Source organism: Aotus nancymaae, unplaced genomic scaffold (assembly GCF_030222135.1).
Source record: "Aotus nancymaae isolate 86718 unplaced genomic scaffold, 86718_ANA_hifiasm-v0.15.2.pri h1tg000049l, whole genome shotgun sequence".
Lineage (NCBI taxonomy): Eukaryota > Metazoa > Chordata > Mammalia > Primates > Aotidae > Aotus > Aotus nancymaae.
This window is the reverse complement of record NW_026988463.1, coordinates 27,086,884-27,112,156: the sequence shown is the minus strand read 5'-3', so window position 1 is coordinate 27,112,156 and position 25,273 is coordinate 27,086,884. Positions and strand designations below refer to the sequence as shown.

The 25,273-nt window shown below is 53.6% G+C and overlaps 1 protein-coding gene across 5 annotated transcripts; it reads right to left on the bottom strand.

Moving 5' to 3' along the window:
• Positions 1-231: 231 nt before the first annotated feature.
• SEZ6L2 (seizure related 6 homolog like 2) lies at positions 232-24,974 on the bottom strand. Of its 5 annotated transcripts, XM_064362644.1 has the most exons (18): positions 24,376-24,974; positions 23,302-23,433; positions 22,264-22,563; positions 21,461-21,600; positions 20,999-21,200; positions 16,452-16,637; positions 15,587-15,755; positions 14,181-14,344; positions 9,252-9,452; positions 8,003-8,141; positions 6,992-7,188; positions 6,470-6,664; positions 2,755-2,946; positions 2,457-2,648; positions 1,946-1,984; positions 1,650-1,767; positions 1,428-1,524; positions 232-797 (listed from the first exon to the last, which is right to left on the bottom strand). In XM_064362644.1, the coding sequence occupies exons 1-18, from the start codon at positions 24,452-24,454 to the stop codon at positions 768-770; spliced, it is 2,772 nt and encodes a 923-aa protein (XP_064218714.1). In that variant the 5' UTR covers positions 24,455-24,974; the 3' UTR covers positions 232-767. The 5 variants fall into 5 exon arrangements, with proteins under 5 accessions (XP_064218714.1, XP_064218715.1, XP_064218717.1 ...); XM_064362645.1 differs by lacking the exon at positions 1,946-1,984; XM_064362647.1 differs by lacking the exon at positions 2,457-2,648.
• Positions 24,975-25,273: the final 299 nt, after the last annotated feature.

Below are 25,273 nucleotides of genomic sequence, written 5' to 3'. Positions count from 1 at the left end.
GCCGCTGTGGCCCAGAGTGGGGCTGGTGGCAGGGAGGGCTTCACAGAGGCTGAGCTTACAGCCAGGCTTTTTGACCCCAGGCCAGGCCCCCACCCCCGGACACTGCCCTCTGCCCACTTTTACATTTCCCTCTTTTTTTCAAATTGTTCCCCTTTCCCCAGCCCTCTCTCCAGAGAGGAGGTCACCGAGCGCTCGGTGACCACTTTCCCACACCCCACCGGCCCAATTACAAGTGGTGATTTTCTGTTTATTGCTCAAAAACAAGAATTCAGAAGCAAAGGTGGAGAGACTGTGGGGTGGGGAGATGGCAGGAAGGGGGCAGGGCCTTGTCCCAGATCTCCCCTTCATCCTTCTTCTGACCCTCCTGGCCGGAGTCAGGCCCAGGGCCAGGGCATAGGGGAGTCGGGGGGCATTCGTGGCCAAGGGAACAGTAGAGCTATCGGGGGCAGTCATTGAGGGGTGCCCTGGGCAAGAGGGGCCACAAGGTTTGCAGGGGGGCAGAGTTCCCCTCCCAGGATCCAAAAGCCAGTAGGGTGGGGGGCAGGCCCCTCATTTGGCAACTGAGAAGAGGCGGCTTTGGGCGGCAGGATGCTGGTTTATTTACTGTAGGATCTCCAGGGCCATCAAAGCCCCCTCGTGGGACGGGGAGACTATTTACACAGCCAGGGAGGAGGGCAGCCAGGAGGCAGAGACTGGTCCCATACTTCTCCCTGTCTGGAATGAGGAGGGGAGGGTCGTCCTGGGTCCTGCAGCTGTAGTCTTGGGGTTCAGATGGAAACTTCATATTCCCGAGTATCCTGAAGACAGAGAGATAAGGTCAGTTGCTGGATTCTGATGGGGGTAGAAGAGGCAGCCAAATGGGAGGAGGGGGAACAAGCCTGAGTTTTTAAATTTTTATTATTTTTATTTTTATTTCTAGAGTTGGGGTTTCACCATGTTGGTCAGGCTGGTATAGAACTCCTAACCTTGTGATCCGTCCGCCTCAGCCTCCCAAAGTGCTGGGATTACAGGCATGAGCCACCGTGCCCGGCCCAACCCTGAGTTTTAAAGTAACATTGACCACTGGGGGCTGTGGGGGCCACAGGGGCTGAATCTGGCCAGTGAATGTTTGATTCACCCTACAGCATCGTAAAATGACACAAGAATCTGAATTTCTGGCTTGTCTTGAACAACTGGAAGATCTGCCAATTAAGCCTGTTTCCACTATGGGGTAGAGCCGTATCCTTGAGATGGGGCACAAGCCCTCCACTTAGCCACGGTCCTATCGATCCCTGTCGTCCACATGTGGCTCGCTGTGCTCACTGACATGGCCCCTGTGGGCACCTGAGTTTTGAAATTCCCAAGACAGAGATTCCAGAGAACTTTCGAGGTTTTGGAGTCATGGGAGAGCCTAGTGGTGACTCTCCAGGGGCAGGGGAGGTGCTCACCCCGGCTTCATACAGTGGGTTGCTGAAGTCCGACTCCACGGTGATGGGGCTGTAGGAGTGGGAACCCGAGAAGCCGAAAAGGGACTTTCCCTGAAGCCTGAGAAAGGGAGAGGACAGAGGAGCTTATTAACAGGTGAGCCCCTGAGCTCCCCTGACCCAGGCTCCGGTGCCAGGCCAGCAAGACGTCTGCCCTGGCCGGCAGCACCCAAGCAGGCTACTTACTTGGTGTAGTATATGTAAACGCCACTGCCGAGGACAATGACCAAGCCTAGGGGCAGCAGGATGGCCAGGGCCAGGTTCCCCCCCTCCAGCTGCCGAGATGGGTCTGTGGTCTGGGTCACTATGGGAGGAGGAGAGGCCAGTGAGCTGCAGGTGGGCCCCGTCCTGGGCTCTCCCAGCCTCCTGCCCTGGGCCTCGAACCCTGGACTTTACCCCTCCAAGGCCTGGCCTCCTGCCCCGGTCTCTGCCTTGCCCTCCCGTCCTGGCCAGCCTGGGTCTCCACCTGTGCCCTCACTGACCTTCCAGTTTTCGGTTGTCCAGGAGCTCCTCATAGGCAACTGCAGGGAGAGGAGGGGGAGGGGATGGGGTCTGAGCCAGGGAGGGGAGGAGGCTGGAAGGGCCTGGAGCCCAGTGGGGCTGGGCTGGACAGCCTGGTTCTCTCTGCCCTCTGCTCAACCTCAATTTTCTCTTTCCCTTGGTGGGGAAGAGAGAGGAGTGACCAGCACAGGGCCTTTGTCCTCTTTCTCCAGACCCCTAAAAAGTCAGGGTTCCTGGACACTCTGAATTTGTCAGAGATAGGGAAACTGAGGCCTATCCAGAGACAGCAAGGAACTTCCAAGCCAAGGCCCCCTCTACGACACCCCTGAGCGAATCCCATGACCTCACACGACCCAGGGCTCCTGGACACACCCGTGAGGACACGAGGCCACAGGAGGAGAACCGGGAGCTCTCAAATGTGCTACCTGACTCTCCCAGCCCTGTTACTCCCCGGACACTGGTGTGCCCCTCCTGCCCTGTCTGGCCAGGCACCTTTGCAGAGCGGGGGCTGGCTGGTCCACTGGGAGGGGTGGCCGGGCACACAGGTGATGGTGACCTCGCCGATAAGCTCAAAGCCCTCATAGCAGAAGAAGCGCAGAGACTCGCCCGCCTGGTAGTGGTGCTTGTACAGCGTCTGGTAGCCATTCTCGGGAACCCCTGGGTTCAGGCACGGCTCGTACTTCACTGCGGGGAGCATGCCAGTCACGTGCCAGCTGCACTACTGGGCACGGGGCAGACGGGCTCTCCCAGGGCTACCCAGCCACCCTCCCAGGGTGTGCCCTAGACTCACAGGCGCATTTGGGGACCCGGTCGCTCCACTTGGGTGTGCCCGTGTCCCGGCTGTAGCAGGTGAGCATGGCTGCCCCCTCGAGGCTGTACCCTGGCAGGCAGCGGTACTGTACATGGGAACCAACGGGGAAGCCTGCGTCCGAGGCGGTGCGGTGCCCATTGGTGATCTCGCCAGGGTCGGCACAAGTCATGACTGATGGCAGAAGAACAAGGGCAGGGGGAGCGAGAGTTTAAAAGACCAGTCTGGACCACATAAGGAGACCCCATCTCTACAAAAAAATTTAAAAATTAGTCAGGAGTGGTGGTGCATTCCTGAGGTCCCAGCTACTCAGGAGGTGGAGGCAGGAGGATCGCTTAAGCCCAGCAGGTGGAGGCTGCAGTGAATGGTGACTGCCCTACCACACTCCAGCCTGGGTGACAGAGTTAGACCCTGTCTAAGAAAAATAAAATAAAATCTCCCAGAATGCTAGGGCTGGAAGAGGCCTGAGCCTCAGGCCATTTCCCCTGAACATCTCTGCACACACATGCACTTCCCAGCACTTCCTCAGAAGGAAGAGAGCATGAATTGGAAAAACTTAAAATGCAATGCAGTGCATTTATTTTCAGACCAGAATGACAGACTTAATTAATTAATTAATTATTTAGAGACGGTGTCTCGCTCTGTCGCCTAGACTGGAATGCAGTGGCATGATCTCGGCTTACTGAACCCTCTGCCTCCTAGGTTCGAGCAATTCTTCTGCCTCAGCCTCCCATGTAGCTGGGATTACAAGCATGCGTCACCACGCCTGGCTTACTTTGTACTTTTAGTAGAGATGGGGCTTCCCCATGTTGGCCAGGCTGGTCTCGAACTCCTGACCTCAGGTGATCCACCTGCCTCAGCCTCCCAAAGTGCTGGGATTACAGGCGTGAGCCACTGTGCCCGGTTGACAGAGTTAATTGTTTAAAAAAATTCAATTTAGTTATATTTCAGGCTCCTTTTAGAAAACAGGTTGCTTGGGGCAATCCCAAGCCCCTATCCTGGGGTGAAATTCAAAATATTTAACCACCGTACCAGAGCATACCAGCCAAGTCCCAGCAGTATGAGCCAGGCATGGCATGTCATTTGCACAACAGCAGCTGCCCTCTTTAGAAGGGGCCCAGCTCTCCTGTCTCCCACATTCTCATCATGCCCAGCCCAGTACACACGTACATTGCCTGCCTGCAGGCATTTTAGTTTACCACCCTGTTGTGAAGGAATCATAATCATAGCCATTTCTTGTATATAAATCTGAGCCAGGCATCCTGCTAAATGTTTTACAAACAAATATACTTTTTTTTTCTCTTTTTTTCTGAGACGGAGTCTTCCTCTGTCGCCCAGGCTGGAGTGCAGGGGCGCAATCTCGGCTCACTGCAACCTCTGCCTCCTGGGTTCAAGCAATTCTCCTCAGCCTCCCAAGTAGCTGGGATTACAGGTGTTCGCTACCATACCCAGCTAATTTTTGTAGTTTTAGTAGAGACAAAGTTTCACCATGTTGGCCAGGCTGGACTCGAACTCTTGACCTGAGGTGATCCACCCACCTTAGCCTCCCAAAGCACTGGGATTACAGGTGTAAACCCCCATGACTGGTCCCAAATATAATTCTTTGTTTTGGAGACAAGAACTTGCTGTCACTCAAGCTGGAGTGCTGTGTCGAGATCATGGCTCACTGCAGCCTCAAACTCCTGGTCTTAAGCAATTCTCCCACCTCAGCCTCCTGAGTGGCTGGGACTACAGGCACACACCACCATGCCTGGGTATATTTTTTATTTTTTGTAGAGAAGGATCTCATTATGCTGCCCAGGCTGATCTCAAACTCCTAGGCTCAAGTGATCCTCCCACCTCGGCCTTCTAAAGTACTGTGATTTCAGATGTGAGCCACCACACCTGGCACAAACATAATATTTAATCCTGTTTATCCTGAGAGGCCAATGTCACTGTCATCTCCCTTGGAATCCAGGGCTCAGGGCAGTCAAAGAACTGAGGCCCACGGTCACTCAGCCAAGGAATGGCAGAGCTGGAATCTGCACAGGTCACAGCCATGGAGCACTGGACAGGGACTCAGAGATGTGGGTCTTGGCACATCTTCAGGCTCAATCTGCTGCCTTGGACAGGTTCCCTCCTGAGCCCAAGGCAGCAAGGCCAGCTGAACTCTTAGCCCCATCCAGGCCTGATAGCAGCCTGTGAATCCTTCCAGGGGTGGGGAGTGTCCAGCCCAAATCTGGCTTCTTAAAGCTTCTCCCCTTGGTCCCACCATTGCTTCCAGATGCCACATAGAACTACGGCCCCATGTCCTTGCGGCTGGCTTCCCAAAATTTGGAGAAAGTGACCAGCTGTCATTCCTTTCTGCTCTTTTTTTTTTTTTGAGGTGGAGTCTCACTCTGGTCACACAGGCTGGAGTGCGGTGGCTCGATCTCAGCTAACTGCAACCTCCACTTCCCGGGTTCAAGTGATCCTCCTTCCTCGGCCTCCCAAATAGCTGGAATTACAGGTATGTGCCACCACGACCAGCTAATTTTTTTCTTTTTTTTTTCTTTTTAATAGAGACAGGGTTTCTCCGTGTTGGTCAGGCTGGTCTCGAATTTCCGACCTCAGGTGATCTGCCTGCCTCAACCTCCTAAATTGCTGGGATTACAGGCATGAGCCACCGCCCCTGGCCTAATTTTTGTATTTTTAGTAAAGACGGGGTTTTGCCATGTTGGCCAGGCTGGTCTCGAACTCCTGACCTCAGGTGATCTACCTGCCTTGGCCTCCCAGAGTTCTAGGATTACAGGAGTGAGTGCTAGGAAAATGTGAAGTCGAACTCCTGACCTCAGGTGGTCCACCGCGCCCAGCCCCTTTCTGCTCTTCTAAAAGATGCACACTCCCAGCTCCTTTAAATGTTACCTCCTCTGTGAAATCTCCTGCCCCAGCCCTGCGAAAATGAGCCCACTACTCTCCCAACGGCCCTTCTCCACGCCCAGGCAGCATGCGCCCTGTGAACTTTCCATCTGCGCTTCACAACCTGAGTCCTACTCCACCGATGGGGAAACCAAGGCTCAGAGATGCTAAGTGCCTCGCCCGAAATCACCCACTGATCACCAACCTGCCTATTCCTCCCACATTGCGAGCTCCATCAGGGCATGGAGGGGCTCGAATCCCCTTCTCCTAACCCCAACCCAGCACGGGGCTTCAGTGACGGCATTCAAATAAACCAAGGGCTCTGACAAGCCTTGGTCCTGGCAAAGTGGCTTCCCAGAATTTCAACCGAGAGGACTGTGGAATTGGGGCGGGGCGTGGGGCAGGACGGGTGGAGCCAAGCGTGGAGGGGGCGGAGCCCAGTGGGAACTCCGGCAGAACCCTTTCAGGGGCGAAACTCAGACGCCGCAGAGGCGGGGTCAGGAGGGGACGGGGAGTAGGCATGAGACACACAGGAAACACAGACCGAGCCCAGGTCGGTGCAAGAAAGAGGAGGGATGCAGCCCGGAAAAGATGAGAGGGTGACCCAGAGAGGACACAGAGGGGACGGTTTCGGGGCACCGAGCGGAGAAGTGAGAGCTAAAGGACACGGAGGCAGGGCCTGAAGAAAATCCAGGCAGGACTCTGAGCGAAGGGATCGAACCCAGACGGCACGAGGACAGGGACAGGACAGGGCGGGGGCGGGGCCCACGGGGCAGGGGCGGGGCCGAGGGGCCAGGGGCCGGGGGCCGGGCCGGCTCACTCTTTTGGCAGGCGGGCGGCGCGGAGCTCCAGGACAGGTCCCACTGGCAGGTGAGAATGTCGGAGCCCAGCAGCTCGTAGCCAGGCTCGCACTGGTAGGTGAGCACCGTGCCCCGGATCAGGTCCCCGTGGGACGCCGTCCTCCAGCCCCACTCCGGAGGTGGCAGCTCAGGGCACGTGTCGTTCCTCGGGACCTCTGCAGGGGAGGAAGGGCTAGTTTGGAGGCTGCCGTTTAACTCCGGGAGCCCTTTCAGCCTCGGAGGCTTTGCTCTGTGTCTCCTCCCGAGATCTCTCTCTCTAGAGACAGGGTTTCCTCTGTCGCTCTGGAGTGCAGTGGCACAAGCATAGCTCACTGCAGTGTAAACTTCCTGGCCTCAAGCGATCCTCCCGCCTCGGCCTCCCAAGGCCCTGGGATTACAGGCGTGAGCCACCGCGACCGGCCACCTCCCGGGATCTCTGCCCGACCCATAGGGCAGGGGCGGGGCCCGACCCCTGCCCATCCCGGGACTCTATCCCTCAGTACCTTTGAAGTGCAATACGAAGCCCTGGCCCAGGCCTGGATTTGGGGGCCCGGGAGGTGCCTGAAACTGCAGTGTGAGGTCGGGCCCAGAGGAGAGGAGGCGGCGGCGCGGTTGAGGTCCCCGCAGCTGGGCCAAGACTCGGGCGCTGGGACCGTCCCCGTCGAACAGAGTCAGCATGTCCCCTTCCCGCACATTCAAGCTGCAGGGGGCGGGACCAGACAATGGGGCGGGACTGCGACTGGCCCCTCCCATCCAGCGCTGCCCAATCCCCAACTCTGCTCATCGGTAGCCCCTCTTACTCTCCAGCCCCGTCCATATCCTCCTATCCGGGTCTGGGGCCGCCTCCGTTTTGACCAATCATGGTTTCTCCTATGCTAGTGCCTCATGGTTCCCCCCATTCTATGGCTCCTCCCATGTCCTTCTAGCCAATCCCTAACCTTGCTCATTACTAACTCCGCCCACTGTCCAGTCCTCCTCCATCACCATGGGAACCCCAGACTAGCCCAGCTCCAGCTCTGGCCAATCATAGACCACATTTGCTACCACCCTGCACAACTCTAGGCCCTGCCGGAGTACCAGCTTTGAAGCCACGCCCACCTCAGCTTCAGTGCTGTCTCAGGACCCTCTCTTACCGATTCAGCTCACTGGATTCTCCCCAGACCTCCCCAACTTGCTGGTGATAATGCAGTTTGGGTCTGTGTCCCTGAAAATCGCTCCAGGGGCAGCCTCAGAAACCTCCAAAGAGTGAGAAGCACCAGGCCAGGGCTGCTTGTTCACAATAGCCCCTAAGGAAGGCTGCATTGTCCTATTTATTTGTCTGAGGTTGCCCGGCTAATACGTGATTTGAGCCCAGCTCTCCCACTTCTATCCTGAACCCTTTGTGCACCAGCCTATCCACCGAATCCTGGGTAGATAGGAAGAGCCAGGCAGGCTCAGAATGCAGGCTAGTATGTTGGGATACCACACTTTGCTGAGCCCACACCTGTCGCACCCTCTGCAGGACCCAAACATACATCTCAACTTGGAGCAAGATGCGCTTCTCTTCCTGGACGTGCAGGCCCCACACGCAGTCCTGGCCTGGGCTATAGCTCTGGGGCCAGTCGGGAGAGAGGACCACGCCAGCTGGCTCCGACAGCTCCCCTCCACACATGGCTAGGGAAAAAGGCGTGTCAGGTTTGGGACCCAGGTGAGCATACCGTCTCCATTTCACCATGGTCCTTGCCACTCCTGATGCGTACACCACATCACCTCGCTTGTTTTGTTTCCTATTATCTATGACCCACCTTTTCTTTTCCTTTTTTTTTTTTTAATAGATGGAGTCTCACTCCGTCGTCAGGCTGGAGTGCAGTGGCACGATCCCAGCTCACTGCAACCTCCGCCTTCCCAGGTTCAAGCGATTCTCATGCCTCAGCCTCCTGAGTAGCTGGGATTACAGGCACGTGATACTATGCCCGGCCAATTTTTGTATTTTTAGTAGAGAAGGGGTTTCACTATGTTTGCCAGGCTGGTCTCAAACTCCTGACCTCAGGTGATCCACACACCTCAGCCTGCCAGAGTGCTGGGATTACAGGGGTGAGCCACTATGCCCGGCCTGATCTGCCTGTTTCTTTCTTTCTTTCTTTTTTGAGACGGAGTTTCGCTTTTGTTGCCCAGGGTAGAGTGCAATGGCACGATCTTGGCTCATCCAACCTCTGCCTCCCAGGTTCAGGTGATTCTCCTGCCTCAGCCTCCCGAGTAGCTGGGATTGCAGGCATGCGCCACCACGTCTGACTAATTTTGTATTTTTAGTAGATACGGGGTTTCTCCATGTTGTGCAGGCTGGTCTGGAACTCCTGACCTCAGGTGATCTGCCCACCTCAGCCTCCCAAAGTGCTGGGATTACAGGCGTGAGCCACCGCGCCCGGCCATGATCCACCTGTTTCTTGCCACATCTAGGTCCTTTTGTGCTCAATATCCAGTCCTACTCCTAACGAAGCAGGAGCTACCCACTCTCCCTACCCACTCTCCAGCCTGCCCAATCTGTGACTTAACCCAACAGCAGTTCTTGCTCTTGAAGATAGGTGGGTTGTGACCCCTGTATTCAGTAACAAGCCCACCAGTTATTCTGCTAAGAAAACAGTCTCTGAAGGGACAGGGATTTACCCAAGGCTTAGGTCAATTAAGTCTGGATATGTAGCCCTCCTTCCTGAACGGCCTTGCTGGGATCCCCAGTTCAGGGGGCGTCATGGACTAAAGGACCTGCCTGCGACAAGGAGGGCTCACCTTTGCAGGCTGGCTCTGTGTCGTTCCAGTGAGGTTCGGTGGGATCCACACATTCGATGGCATTGGGCGGCCCAGGGGGCTCTAGGGCATATCCTGGGAGGCACGAGAAGGTTGCCAGTGCCCCTGGACGAAACTCAGGATCTGTGGTGGTGACGTTTCCATGTGCCAGGAAGGGGGCGAAGCAGCGATCCTCCTCAAAGGCTGGGAAGGAGTCAGTCATAACAATTAAACATTAGGACAGGCCTCAAGGGATCTCAAATTGGGGATGTGGGCTGAATTGGGGTGTTTGACCACTTACTGGGTTTTGTTTTGTTTTTTTTTGAGACAGAGTCTTGCTCTGTCACCCAAGATGGAGTGCAGTGGCATGATCTCAACTCACTGCAACCTCTGCCTCCTGGGTTCAAGCGATTCTCCTGCCTCAGCCTCCCAAGTAGCTGGGATTACAGGCATGGGCCACCACGCTTGGCTAATTTTTTGTATTTTTAGTAGAGTTGGCGTTTCTTCATGTTGGTCAGGCTGGTCTCGAACTCCTCAGGTGATCTGCCTGCCTCAGCTTCCCCAAGTGCTGGGATTACAGCCATGATACATTGCACCTGGCCAATTTTGTATTTTTAGTAGAGACGGGGATTTCACCATGTTGGCTAAGTGAGTCTCGAACTCCTGGCTTCAAGTGATCTGCCTGCCTCAACTTCCCAAAGTGCTGAGATTACAGACATGAATCACTGTGCCCGACCTGGGTTTTTTTATTTTTTATTTTTTTAGAGACAAGGTTTCACTCTGTTGCTGAGGCTGGAGTGCAATAGTGTGATCACAGCTCATTGCAGCCTAGATCTCCTAGGCTCAAGCGATCCTCCCGCCTCAGCCTTTCCAGTAGCTAGGACTACAAGCACGCAAACCCCACCAAGCAGCTCATTTTCTGATTTTTTTTTTTTTTTTTTTTTTTTTTGTAGAGATGGGGTTTTACCATGTTTCTCAGGCTGGTCTCAAACTCCTGACCTCAGGTCATCTGTCCGCCTCGGCCTCCCAAAGTGCTGGGATTACAGGCGTGAGCCACTGCCCTGGCCTTGATGGGCTTTTAAAAACTGAATGCCATCAGGTTTAGCACTCTCTCTCCAGATTGTCAAAACAATTCTAACACTCCTTTTTCACGTATTTGTTTTGCCTCCCTGGCCTCTGGAGGGAACCCCCTGAGCTAGCCAAATCCCAGCCACCATTCTACAGATAGGAGGTCCACAGACCAAAATGCCACTTGCTCAAGGTCACCCAGAAGACAATAGCAGAAGCAGGTTTGCCCAGATGGCTTGATTCCCAGTCACAGATACTTGGCTCTGAAAACAGCAGAGATGGGCGGGTAAGGGGAGGGGTGCCTTTGGAGAACTGACTGGTGTCGGTGTATTCTCTCCTCAGAAATAACAGTTGGATTCTGATCACTCCTTGCTGTTGCTAGAACCCAAAATTGCAGCTAATGCAAAAGTTACTCAGTTTTTACTTCAGTCTAAGTCAGCAAAAGTGAACATTTGTAGAGCATTTGAGTTTCTGCCCACTTGATCGTATCTTAGCTGCAAAACTCCCTGTGAGGTAAGATTTAGGTGCCTATGATACCAATGAGGAATCCTTTTTTTTCCCTTAGATTTTTAAAATTTTATTATTTTATTTTTTATTTTTTGAGACCGAGTCTTGCTCTGTCACCCAGGCTGGAGTGCAGTGGCATGATCTCACTTCACTGCAACCTTGACCTCCCAGGTTCAAGCGATTCTCGTGCCTCAGCCTCCTGAGTAGCTGGGGTTACAGGCACGTGCCATCACGCCTCACTAATTTTTGTGTTTTTAGTAGAAATGGGATTTTGCCATGTTTCTCAGTCTGGTTTCAAACTCCTGGGTTCGAGTGATCCGCCTGCCTCAGCCTCCCAAACTGCAGGGATTACAGGCATAAGCCACTGCATCTGGACTATTTTATTTATTTTTTAAAGTGAGGCCAGGCGCAGTTGCTTATGCCTGTAATCCCAGCACTTTGGGAGGCCAAGGTAGGTGGATCACTGAGGTCAGGAGTTCGAGACTGTCTTTACTAAAAATGCAAAAATTAGCCAGGCTTGATGGTGCAAGCCTGTAATCCCAGCTACTCAGGAGGCTGAGGCAGGAGAATCGCTTGAACTCAGGAGGTGAAGTTTGCAGTGAGCCAAGATCATGCCATTATACTCCCGCATGGGTGACAAAAGCAAGATTCCATCTCAAAAATATTTTTAAAAAATGAGACAGGGCCTTGCTCTGTTGCCTAAGCTGGATTGCAATGGTGCAATCACAGCTCACAGCAGCCTTGACCTCCCAGGCTTAAGTGATCCTCCTCCCTCAGCCTCCCGAGCAGCTGGGACCACAAGCATGCACCACATCTGTCTAATTTTTTTTTTTTTTGTAAAGACAAAGGTCTCGATATGTTACCCAGGCTGGTCTCAAACTCCGAAGTTCAAGTGATCCTCCTATCTTAGCCTCCCAAAGTGCTGGGATTATACGCGTGAGCCACTGTGCCTGGCCACAGTGAAGAACCTTAAGCTCATAAAACAGCATTGGCCTACAACTATGGAACCAGGTCTCAAAACTTGCCATTTTCACTAAAAGACCTGTGCTGTTTGCACTTTAACACTTCCAGAATCTATTCCACAATTGGTTTTTGCAGATCCACTGTTCTATTTCACCGTTACTTAACATGCAAGGTATCATGTCCAAATCCTACCCATCCATCAGGGCCCAGTGCCATTTCCATTTCTCCCGTGATTCATATCAAACACTAGACCCTCTCATCTCTGAGCATTTCACCTTTTTGGTCTCTCTCTAGCAACTATTTATACGACTCCTCTGTTTCAGCCATAATGAAATTCCATTTCCCAAACATACCAGGCATTTCTCTACTTCCTCACCTTTGCTCACACCCTCCCTTTTGCCTGAGATGCTCTTTCTCAAAGTTCCCCTCTTCTCTTTCCCTTCCTTTCCTTTTCTTATTTTCTTTTCTTTTTTTGAGACAGGGTCATGCTCTGTTGCCCAGGCTGGAGTGCAGCAGTGCAATCATAGCTCATTGCAACCTCCTGGGTTCAAGTGATCCTCCCACCTCAACCTTCCACGACTAGAGGTGTGTGTCACCATACCTGGCTAAATTTTTAATTTATAGACACAGGATCTTACTATGTTGCTCAGACTGGTTCTGAAACTCCTGGCCTCAAAAACTCATCCCACCTTGGCCTCCCAAAATATTGGGATTAGAGACATGAGTCACACAACTGGCCTCAATCTTCCTCTTTTAAAATATCCTCTGTTGGCCAGGCAGGGTGGCTCATGGCCATAATTCTAGCACTTTGGGAGGCCGAGGCAGGAGGATCACTTCAGCTTGCAGTTGGAGACGAGCCTGGGCAACATAGTGAGATGCTGTCTCTACAAAAATAAAAATTAGCTATGCATGGTGGTGCATACTTGTGGTCCCAGCTACTAGGCAGGCTGAGGCAGGAGGATCACTTGAGCCCAGGAGGTTGAGGTTGCAGTGAGCCATGATCGGGCTACTGCACTACAGCCTGAGCAACAAAGCAAGACCTGTTTCAAAAATAATAATATTAAAATACCCTCTGTCCTTTAAGGCCAAGCTTAAATGCCTCTTCCTCCATGATCACTGACTTCCTTGTTTCTACCTATCCACATTCATGTCCCCTTCTTCTGGTAACGGCACCCTGATTTCAATTTTGGGACGCATGCCTTCCCCACTCGCAGTCCACGAGGTTGAGTTGGAGCCCACCAGGGAAGGCCACGTGAGGCAGATCAGCCAATCCCAATACTGCCTTCTCCTAGCTCAGTGATTGGCTCAGGCTAAGGCTAACCAGGACCTTAGCCAGGTCAGTGAGCACCTATCCTGGCATTTCTGCTGAGCTGTCAGGAAATACGTGAGTGTACTCTCAGATGAGGTTATTAAGTTGGTGGTATGGGCTGGGTGAGGTGGCTCACTCTTGTAATCCTGGCACTTTGGGAGGCCCAGGGGGCGGATCACTTGAGTCCAGGAGTTCAAGACCAGCTGGGCAACATGGTGAAACCCTGTCTCTACTAAAAACCCAAAAATTAGCTGGGCATGGTGGCGCGTGCCTGCAGTCCCAGCTACTCAGGTGGCCAAGGCATGAGAATCGCTTGAACCTGGAGGAAGGGGCTGCAGTGAGCCAAGATCACGCCACTACGCTCCAGCCTGGGCAACAGAGGGGGACTCTATCTCAAAAAAAAATTAAAATAAATAAAAAATAAAAAATAAGTTGGTGGTATGTAAGTTAGCAGCCATGTCCATCACACAGGGAAAGCCTGCCTGAGAATGAAGCCAACACAGAGGAAAGAACCGAGATACTGGCCGGGCGCGGTGGCTCAAGCCTGTAATCCCAGCACTTTGGGAGGCCGAGGCGGGTGGATCACGAGGTCGAGAGATCGAGACCATCCTGGTCAACATTGTGAAACCCCGTCTCTACTAATACAAAAAAATTAGCTGGGCATGGTGGCGTGTGCCTGTAATCCCAGCTACTCAGGAGGCTGAGGCAGGAGAATTGCCTGAACCCAGGAGGCGGAGGTTGCGGTGAGCCGAGATCGCGCCATTGCACTCCAGCCTGGGTAACGAGAGCAAAACTCCGTCTCAAAAAAAAAACAAAAAAAGAACCGAGATACTGAGATAACTAGCCTTCGGTTGTGTACCTGGATGCAGGCATACATGAAGCTTAAACAGAGAAGGCGGCCTCGGGAAAGGAGAAGGGGTCCTTACAAGAGATCCTTGCAGTTTTGGGGCAGGGAGGCGAGTCAGGTTTCAGGAATCCAAGCACGGAGGCGAGCAGGCATGGAGTTTGTGCTTCCAACTATGCTTGGTGTCAGGAAGAGGGGAAGGTTTGGGAGCTGGGGTCCGGTGGGGGCGTGAGTCACTTACCTTCAAATCGGAGGCTTAACAGCAGGGGATTGGCAGGTGTCTCTGATAGCAGCTCTACATAGAGAGACTGGGCATCACTGATGAGACCCCGCTCGGGGACATCGTCCATGTCCGAATCATAGATCACGGGGGATAGGGGGCTGCCCCCTGAGCGCACCATCAGCCTGGGATGGAAAGAAGGGTGACCAGGAGCCCAACCTGCCTCACAAGCTGCCTCACCCCTTCCCTGCTCTCCTAACTTATTTTTATAGCTGTTATCACCACACATTAAGTATATGCCACGCACTCTCCTAAGCCCTTACACATTCTGTCTCATGTAATTTTCACAAGAACTCTTGAGTCAGATACTATTATTATCCCTTATTTTATAGATGAGGACACTGGGACACAGGAGGATCAAGTAACCTCCCCAAGGTCACAGAGCAAGTAGTGTCAAGGCTGGGATACCAGGTTGCTAGGTAAAGGGTGATAATGACGATGAAGATAGCAGACGCTCGGCCGGGTGCAGTGGCTCAGCTCACACCTGTAATCCCAGCACTTTGGGAGGCCAAGATGGGTGGATCGCCTGAAGTAAAGAGTTCAAGACCAGCCTGGCCAACATGGTAAAACCTTGTCTCTACTAAAAATACAAAAATTAGCCAGGGATGGTGGTGCACACCTGTAATCCCAGCTACTCAGGAGGCTGAGGCAGAATTGCTTGAATCTGGGAGGTGGAGGTTGCAGTGAACCAAATTCATGCCACTGCACTCCAGTCTGGGTGACAGAGCGAGACTCCACCTCCAAAAAAGCAAAAGTAGCTAGCAGACACATTTATAGTGCTTATTGTCCTAGGCACCATTCTAAGGACTTCACATAATTTTTTTTTCTAGTGGAGTCTCACACTGTCACCAGGCCACAGTGCAATGGTGCGATCTCGGCTCACTGCAACCTCCGCCTCCTGAGTACAAACCATTCTCCTTCCTCAGCCTCCTGAGTAGCTGGGATTACAAGCACCTGCCACTGTGCCCAGCTAATTTTTGTATTTTTTAGTAGAAATGGGGTTTCACCATGCTGGCCAGACTGGTCTCGAACTCCTGACCTCGTGATCCACAGGCCTCGGTCTCCCAAAGTGCTGGGATTATAGGCATGAGCCACCAAGTCTGGCCTTACTTTACATAACTTCATGCATTTTATCCTCACAGAAACCTGAAGAGGGTGGTACTGTTATCTCCATTTTACAGTCGAGAAAACTGAAGCACAGAGAAGTTAAGTGATTTGTCTAAGGTTGCACAGCTACACTTCCCAAGAAAGGCTTAGGACTAAACTGTGATGCATATCTCAACCACACCCCCGCTGTGTCTGAGTCCCCACTTAGCCTCCCTACTTCCCTGAGGTGGGGACTTCTGACCCAAGACCCAGACCCTCACCGGTCATTGTCCTCATCCAGTGAGACCCTCTCGAAGTGCAGGTGCAGCCGGCGCCCCTCAGCTGCTTCAATGACCCAACGGCAGGTAAGATTGGGCCCTGCAGCTCCCCCAGGCTCTGGGGACACGATTCGGCCCAGTGTGGCATTGTGGATGGTGCCACCACAGGATGCTGTGGGCAGAGGAGGGGCAGGTTAAGGCCAGCCTGAGGTGACTCATCCTTCTCCTCGGTGCCTCGGCCCGTTTTCAGAGCTGTTGTATCCCACTTGGCTGGGACCTGGCCCAGGGCTGGCCTCTGTCCCATGAAGTCACCCCAGAGGACAGAACCTTCTCCAGGCCATGAGCCAGATGAGAAACCAGCCCTGAAACAGGAGAACCCCAGGATTGACACCTCCTACGATGGAGACACCACTGAAATGAAGACTCCCCAGCTGTGGATACCCTAGGATGGGGAGTTACAGGGATCCCTAAAATTGAAAGCCTCAGCTGGGAAATCTTCAAGATGGGACTTTCAGAATGAAGACGCCATGGGATGGGAATCCCAGGATGAGGCTCTCCAGGATAGAAGGCCTCTGAACATGAACCCTAAGAATGGCTTCCTCTAGGATGAGGTCGCTCCCCCAGAGGGGACCTCCAGGATGGTGATTCCCAAAATAAAGTCTCCAGTGGGAACCCTGAGATGCAGACCACCCCAAGAAGAGAGACCCTCCGTGTAAAGAGTTCTGGCTGGAGACCCCAGGATGGGGACTCCACAGGATAGATGGACCCCTTTCAGTACGGGTTTTCCCCAAAGATGGACACCCCAGAGACTGGACCCTCCCAATGGGGTTCCCAGGACAGCCCCCACCTACCGTGGCAGGAGACTCACCCATGCAGCTGGGACTTTCACCATTCCAGGATGGCCGCGTGCCATTGAGGCAGATGAGGGTCTCCTCTCCCTGCAGCTGGTAGCCCGAATCACAGTGAAAGGTGGCAGTGCCCCCCGGGTGCAGGTCCGTCACACTCACATCCCCATGGGCCGGCCGGGGAGGGAAGCCACAGCTCAGGAGGTAGGCTGCACCAGACAGAGCAGAGGGGAGCAGGACTCACTTTCCCATGCCACCCTCTCGTACCAACCCCCCAGCACTTCCCCACTCTCCTTCCAGGCCAGCCCGCCAGAGGCACACGCTGGCTCCATACTGGCACACGTACTGAGGAATAGGAGCTCCTCACACCGGCATCTTGCCTCACGAAGAGGAGATTCCAGCATCCTGTATCTCCCCTACTCTTTGTAATTTACCCTTTTTGGCCCCCATTTTATAGATGAGGTATCTGAGGTTCAAACAAGTTATTCTGGACCCCACTACTCATTTGCTGCGTGACCTCAGGCAAATAAATGAACTACGAACTACAGCTAAGCTGTGTCTTGTAGGAGGGGCAGGCTCTGGTTAGCAGAGGGCTCTGGAGACACCGGCTTGGCTGGGCCTTTGCTTTTTCTGTCTCTCTGGCCCTCAGTGATTCTGTAAGAGACCTGGTTTCTCCCTATGTCAAAATTCAACAAATATTTCCTTGGTTGGGCCCTGAGGACAAAGAGATGAAAAAGATCCAGGCCTTGTCCTCAGGAGTCCATCGTCTACTGAGACAGACATAAGAACAACCTTCTAGAACACAGTGGTTTCAATACATGGTAGCCTCTGAAATGGCTGCCCATGGTCAACAGAATCAAGTCTGAATGCTTTAGTTTGACATTCAAGCCCCTTCCACAGTTAAATGCAGCGCAGCACATTCTAGCTTCAGGGTTGAGCTCCCAAGACCAATATAGCCTACACAACACAGTTTTGTGACTCCTCAAATTTCCACCTCCATATTTTTGCTTGTCCCCTCCTCCTCCTACTTTCTCATCTTTTAAGAGATCAGACTGGGGGGCTTACGTACCATCTCTTCCAGGAAGCCTGCCTGACTCTACATCTCTCCAACAGTTATTTGCTCTCTTACCTATATACAATCCTGCACGCGTGATTTTGTCATCACATTAATCATTGTTTTTTGTTGCTGTTGTTTTGAAACAGAGTCTCACTCTGTCACCCAGTCTGGAGTGCAGGGGCTCGATCTCGGCTCACTGCAACTTTTGTCTCTTGGGTTCAAGTGATTCTCCTGCCTCAGCCTCCTGAGTAGCTGAGATTACAGGCGTGCGCCACCATGCCTGGATAATTTTTGTATTTTTGGTAGAGATGGAGTTTCACCATGTTGGCCAGGCTGGTCTCGAACTCCTGACCTCAGGTGATCCACCCGCCTCGGCGTCCCAAAGTGCTGGGATTACAGGCATGAGCCACTGTGCCTGGCCTAACCATGGTCTTTTACCACTGGCCCAAGCCTTATTTATTTTGCGTCCTAAAAGGCTAGTCTATGAGGTCAGGAGTTTGAGACCAGCCTGGCCAACATGATGAAACCCCGTCTCTACTAAAAATACAAAAAAATTAGACGGGCATGGTGGGACACACCTGTAATCCCAGCTACTCAGGAGGCTGCGACAGGAGAATCACTTGAACCCAGGAGGCAGAGGTTGCAGGGAGCCGAGATTGTGTCATTGCACTCCAGCCTGGGCAACAGAGCAAGATTCTGTCTTGAAAAAAAACGGCTAGCCTGGCTGATCAATGGGTGCAGCTGAGAGGCAGCACGGAATGGTGCAAAGACCACTGGATTTGTTGTCAGGCAGGCCCGAGTTCCAGTTCCAGCTCCAGAACTTACTAACTACATGACTTTGAGCAGGTGACTTCATCTCTAGGGGCCTCTCACCTATTAACAGCAATAATAATTCCTATCAGCGAGGATTGGCCTGAAAATTAAATAAAAGAAACACGCAAAGCACCTGGCACATAGAAGCTGCTGAGAAAATGTTAATCACCCGCCCCTCAGCCTCAATTAATGAATGACTGGGAGCCAGGGACTCGGGGATCTGGTGTCTGGCTGCAATAAACGTGCAGGTGGCTGAGCAATCTACATAACCTTTGAGTCTTTTTCTTCCTTTGAGAGATGGAACCAACAATGGCCACTCTCGGGGTTGCTGTGAGAAACAAATGAAACAACGGCTGGTGAAAGGGCTGTGGAATGGGAAAGTTTGCTGCACTTGGGGTGAGGGGTGAGGGAGCCTTTGGCTTTTCAGAGAAGCTAATGAGGCCACTCTGGACCAGAGGCCCCAGCTAGTGCAAGTTGGAAAGGGCTGAAACAGGGCCTCGGTCCCAAAGGTGCCCGGCGCAGCTGCAAAGCAGGAAAGACTGAGCAATGAAGGCCAATTTATGCAATAGCCCTGCTTCCCCAAATGTTCCACTTAGCCTAAGGAGTCCTATTTTCAATGCCCTGGGGAAGAGGCTGCTTAAAGGAGCCAGTGGGGAGCCATATCTTCAGATATCGCAATAGCTGAAGTCCAGCACTTGCCCCGGCCCTCCAGGCAAGCTCTTGCTCCGCAATAACCAGGTCCCTACTGCCAAATACATGCCCCAGCTAACTGCCCTCCCCTACCCCAGTCACGAATAGGCACCTTTGCTACGCGCACACACACACACATGAGCCCCTGGGGCAGGTCCTAAGCAGAGGCCTCAGGAGAGGCTGGAGAGGACGTGAGAACAGGATTCAGGGTGTATCCCGGATGAGGCACACAAGGCATCTGCAGTCAGCAGAGCTTGCAAGGAGGGCAGAGTGCATGACAGCAGCCAAGGCCACGCAGTGATGTGAAGGGGACACTGATCCGACACACTGTTCTCGCTCTGTCTCCATGAAGCATAGGAAGACAGCAGTCTCATGCACACACGTATGCTAGAACATACCCAAGTTGCAAATCTGAGGCTCTCACTTTCCTGCTTAAAACATTTCAAATTAGGCCTGGCGCAGTGGCTCACACCTGTAATCCCAGCACTTTGGGAGGGTGATGCAGGTGGATCACTTGAGGTAATGAGTTCAAGACCAGCTGGCCCATATAGTGAAACCCTGTCTCTACTAAAAATATAAAAATTAGCCAGGTGTGGTAGCAGGTGCCTGTAATTCCAGCTACTCGGGAGGCTGAGGCAGGAGAATCACTTGAACCCGGGAGGCGGAGGTTGCGGTGAGCCAAGATCATCACCACTGCACTTTAGCCTGGGTGACAGAGTAAGACTGTCTCAAAAAAAAAAAAAAATTCAAATGTCTCCCTGTCACACCTGCAGGCTGAAGTAATTGAACTCCTTACTGAAGCAGATAAGGCTCTTTATGGTCTGAAGCTGACCTGTCTCCCGACCTGGTCTCTGGCCTGTTTCTCCTTCATCTCTTTCTGTGCTTTGACGGTAATAGCAGTGACTGACAGTTTTGAAGTCTCTCTGTGTACCACATACTGTTTTGTTTTGTTTTTGAGACGGAGTTTCACTCTTGTTGCCTAAGCTGGAGTGCAATGGCACAATCTCTTGCTCACTGCAACCTCCACCTCCTGGGTTCAAATGATTCTCCTGCCTCAGCCTCCCAAGTAACTGGGATTACAGGTGCCAGCCACAATGCCCGGCTAATTTTTGCATATTTAGTAGAGATGGGGTTTTGCCATGTTGGCCAGGCTGGTCTTGAACTCCTGACCTCAGGTGATCCATCCGCCTCAGCCTCCCAAAGTGCTGAGATTACAGGCATGAGCCACCACACCAGGCCACACACTGTTTTAAACACTTGACATGTATTAATTCATTTGATCTTCCCCATAATGCCAAGTATTGTGATCCCTATTTTTCAGATGAGATCATGAGGCACAGAAAAGTTAAGTAACTTGTCCCAGATCACACAGCTAGGACAATTCTATCTTTCATGCTGAATTCCTTCACCTCATCTGGGGGTCACAACTTCTCTTGCTGGGTCTTGGAGTGTGCTTTTTCATCCACCTAGCCATCTGCCTCCCTCCTTCTCTCCCTCCCTCACACCCTTTCTCTGGCGAATTTATCCTTTGGGTCTCAGCTTAGTCATCATCTCCTCCAAGAAGATGTCCCCATATTCCTTGGGAGAAATTTAGGTCCCTTAGCTATGCGCTGCCCCCGCTGGCGTTTCCTCCATCATACTCCTTATCTCCTTGAATTATAACCATCCCGCTGACTCTTCTGTCTTCCTACCTAGATTCTGAGCTCATTGAAGCCAGATTTATACCTGGTGTATTCATTCCTCCTCCAAGCCTAACACAGGGGCTGGTATGAAGCCAGCAGTTGATAAACATTTGTTGGGTTCAATGGATGAACTGCCCCTTGGACATGTGCATGGATCTGTGAGTGTGTGAGATAAATGTGCCTGGGTCTCCTCTGAGGGCCCTGCCCCCCAGGGTTGCAGAAAGGAGGAAAAGCTCCCCTCAGCACCCTGTGCTTCGGTGGTCCTTGGAGATGTCCCCTGTGTGCAGTATGGCCCCTGCCCTTCCAGCAACACCCTCAAACTCCTCACCCTGATAGTGGATCCTGAAGCCACCGCCCCTTGGGACCCGTGGGCTCTGGAAGTGCAGAAGCAGCCGGTTGGTTGGGCTCCGAAGAACTTGTCCTTCTCCAAGCATGGACGAGTTGGCCAGGAGTCGGGGCGCCAGGCCTGGGGATCCCCCACCAGCCAGCACCAGGAGCTCCTCCTCCTGTGACAGGTTCAGCGTCTGCACCTAGAGAAGCCAGACACAGACCCGCCAGGGCAAGTCAGCCAGGGGTTTGACCTCCAAAGTCCCTCTCCTGTGCCTTTGCCCTGTGTGTAGCAGCCAAACGGCACCGTGCTGCTGCCCAAGTTGTAGAAATCTCGAAGAGTTTCTGAGGTCACCTGAATCATCAAACAGGTTCTTTGGCTCCCAGGTCAAACCTGTGCATACCCACAGGCCGAAAGGAAAAGGCTTGGAAGCCGCACAGTCACATGACTTAGTCCAGTTACCTGGATCTCGATGCCGTAGCCAGGGTAGACATGGATGCTGTAAGTGCAGTCGAGGAGTCCCAGGGTGCGGCTGGCGGGGCTCCCCAGATCTGGAGACTCCACATACCCTTCGCCCTCGGAGATGTTGTTATTACACAGAACTGAGGAGATACAGATGGCTGGGATGGAAGGAAGCTCTTGCCCTCCCAGCCAAGCAACTCTGAAGGCCTTCAGCTGCCTTCAGAGATGCTGCCCCTCAGCATCTCTCACCATTTTTTCTTTTGTTTTGAGACAGGGTCTTGTTCTGTCACCCAGGCTAGAGTGCAGTGGGGCAATCATGGCTCATTGCAGTCTCAAACTCCTGAGCTCAACTGACCCTCCCGCCTCAGCCTCCTGAGTAGCTGGGACCACAATTGCGCGTTACCATGCTGAGCCAATTTTTAAAATTTTTTGTAGAGATGGGGTCTTGCCATGTTTCCCAGGCTGGACTCACACCTGCCTCAAGCAATCCTCCTGCCTCGGCCTCCCAAAGCACTGGGATTACAGGTGTGTGCTGCTGCACCCCCTCACCATCTTTTAAGCAATGGTCCTTCTCTCACCTGAGCCAGAACTCCCTTCCCCAACTGTAATATAGCTGAAACACATGGAACGCTGCCTGCTACGTAGTAAGGATACAGAAATGCTTCCTTTGTTATTACTAATATCAGAAGTCCTCCCATCTGTATCCAGGACTCCTTCCACAGTTCCCAGCAGCCTCTCTCCCATCCTTCCCTAGCATGTACCTTGCTGGTGCTCCCACCCCTATCCCCTTGGTGTTGCCTCACCTGGGCTGGTCACCGTAGTGGTAACAGTTGTCGTGGTGATGATGGTGGTCGTGGTCTCCTCCTCTCCTCCCACAGGCCCAAGGGGAGGCCCTGGGGAGGCAGGGCTGGGCGGGGGCGGGGCTGTGGTTCCTGGGGGTGGGGTCAGCAGCTCTGGTGCGGTGGGACCGGCCCCCCTGACTCCCTTAGGGGTGACGGCTGTTGTCAGAGGCCCTGTCCCTGGCTCAGTGGCCCGTGGCAGGGAGGGCACCGCGAGAGTCTGGCCGGCTGGAGGAGTGGCTAGTGTGGGGTCCAGTTCAGATCCTGGGACAGTGGAGGGAATGTCAGGGCACAGGAGGAGCACATGGAGGACCTCGGGTGGGGAGCAGGGCTAGGGGAAACTAGGGGTTCCCCTGCTGTACCCCCAAAGCCTGCCCTACAAGGTACAGCACCCCACTTTTCCCTTCCCCACCCCAACCCCTCACATCCTCCCAAGACTTTCACAGCCTGAGTTCCCCCTGTTTCTATTTCCATCCCTTCTCTCCACCCAGCCCCTTCCACCCTGATGCTTCTCTCCGTAAGCCTCTCTCTGCCTCCTGGTCAGATCGTTCAGATCGGGCTCTCTCTCTGGTTATCTCCTCTCTCCTCTGTCTCCCTCTCTCTGGAACTCTTTATTTCCTCGTTTCCCTGTTTAGTATTCTGATTGCAGTCTGATGTCTTGATTCAAGATCCACTAGTTTTTGTGTTTCATTCTCTCTCCCTCTGTCTTCCACCATTACTTTGACTCTGGTTCTCATTTTCCATCTCTCTTTCTATGTGTCTGTTTTTCTGTCTGACCATCTCCAGATCATTCTATCTCTTTCTCTGGTTCTGTCTGTGCCCAGCTTTGACTTTCTCTGACGGTCTTGTTCTGTGTCCCCTGAATCTCACCGGCCTTCCTGCAGGCTCTTGCCTCCTCTGCATCTCTCTCTGCCTGCTCTTCTCCAGCCTGGCTCCCCATCTCCCTGAGCCCATGTCCCTCCCTCCACCTCTAGGCCACTCCTGCCACTCTGGGGCCCTCACCCGGCAGGTAGCCCATCTCTGGTCCCCTCCTCAGCAGGGCCCCATGGAGGAGTTCAGCCAGGGCCTCGGAGGCCACCGTGGGGGTCTCACTTCCAGGCTCTGGCAATATCTCCTCCTCCTTCAGGGGCAGACCTAGGAGGAGAAGTTGTGTGAGCTTCTCCACTCCCCCACATCCCTTCCTTCTCCAGAGAGATCTTTTCTAGAACTCTCCCTCCCTCCTCCATCAACTGGGCCTGCAGGGGCTCAGAGGGTCCCAGGCTCAGCTGAGAGCCAAGATCGGAGGAAGGGCTCCCAGCTGCCCTCACACTCCCACTCCCACACCTCTTCTTTCCCCTCCCCTCTCCCGGGGCTGGGTGGGCCTTCAGTGAACACCTTAGCGCTTATGAACCCTGGACAGCGCCAGCAAGGCAGAAGGGGTGCTGGTACTGCCTTCCCTTTCACCTCAGTGGTGATCTTCCCCAAGCCCTGGGGCTCTGCAGAGGGTCTGGCTGCACCTCCCAGCCCTGGCTTCCGCAGTGCCCGGCTTTCTCTCTGGGCTTCTGTCTCTGCAGTGTGGCTGTCTTTTCTCTCTCCCACCCCACCCCCTCACTCTGTCTCTCTCTGGTCCTCTGCAGTCTCTGCCTCCTTCCCTGGAGTCTCGCTGGGGTTCAGAGTGGAGGACTCAATATCTGGTCTCTGAGCCCTGCCTCTGCTCATCTGTCTTTGTCCGTACATCCAAGAACATCTGTGTGTGCAGAGCCTGGCATCTCTCTCAGCACCTCCATCTCCCACTCAGGTCCCTCCATGCTTCTGCCGCCTCCGCAGACATCCCCCCAACTTTCCCAGCCCTCCTTCATGGATCTAGCCCCTGAGACACTGCTAAAAGCTTATCTCATTAATTTCCCTGGCTTCTCACTATTGAGGGTTAAGGGGCTTCGGGTTCAAGCCAGAAATCTCTGGCTTGCCCCTTTCCCATCAGCTGTGCCTCTCCCCTCCCCCATGAGCTCGGAAGACCCAGGATGTTAAGAGAAAGGAGGGTGGAGGACCCCGCTGGGTGCCTTCCTGGGGCCCACCCCCACACACTCATGTCCTTACCCTGGATCCAGGGACAGCTCAGCAGAATTAGGAACAGCAGCTGGGGAGGCGGCGGGTGCTGGACCCTGGGAGTCCCCATGGCGACTCACCCCGATCTCTCTCCTCTGTGCCTCTCTAAGTAATCTGGCTGCCACCTTTTCTCCGTTTCCTTTTATCTTTCCCTTTAAATCTTTTTCCACCCCCCCGCAGGAGTCAGCAAAGAAAGACAATTTCTCTGCCCCTTGGGATGGAGGGGCCGAATTGGGCAGGGGTCGCCTGGAGCCCACCCCTCTTTGCTCAGTCTCCTCTGTCCTCTGCTCCAGGCTCTGTGGTAGAGGGGGCGCGGCTCCGGCTGCAGGGGGTGGGGCCGAGAGGGCCGAAGGGGCCGGGTGGCCTGGGTTACCCTCCTGCTCAGGCGCCTGGATCCACCGGGCTGGCTGAACCACAAGCTAGGGGACTGAGGAGGAGGAAGGCAGCTTCTGGGGGCCTAGGGTGGGGTCGAGGATGGGGGGGTCCCCTCTGGACTCTAGCGGGGCTTGTCGGGGAAGGGAAGGGGTGGGTTGGGGAACTGGGAGAGCCGAAGCTCGGACACTGGAGCTGAGGGAGGGAGAAGCTGAGAAAGGTATCGAGCCCACGTCAGATCCTGGGGACGGGCGAAGGGAGGGGCCTGGGATTTATTTGACGGGGAGGGAGGAGGAGGAAGTGCAGATGGAGGAGGGAGGGATCATACGAGCCAGGGCTGTAATCCTTACTCCCGCGGCCCCTAGGGGAGGCAAAGGAAACTCTCTGGTCCCAGCAGTAATTAGCCCCCTCCCCCTGCCATTCCAGCACATCTGGAATCTGAATCTCTTTTTCCCAGGGCGCCGAGGGGCTGCACAGCTTGGTTCACGCCTGCTCGGCCCCCCATTATGCCCCCTGT

Coding starts and splice junctions, on each gene's coding strand:
- SEZ6L2 (XM_064362644.1), bottom strand. CDS start 24,454: ATGGGGACTCCCAGGGTCCAGCACCCGCCGCCTCCCCAGCTGCTGTTC. Junction 21,601..22,263: donor CACTACGGTGACCAGCCCAG/GTGAGGCAACAC, acceptor GTATCTCCTCAG/TTCTGTGTAATAACAACATC. Junction 1,768..1,945: donor GGACAACCGAAAACTGGAAG/GTCAGTGAGGGC, acceptor CTCCTCCCATAG/TGACCCAGACCACAGACCCA.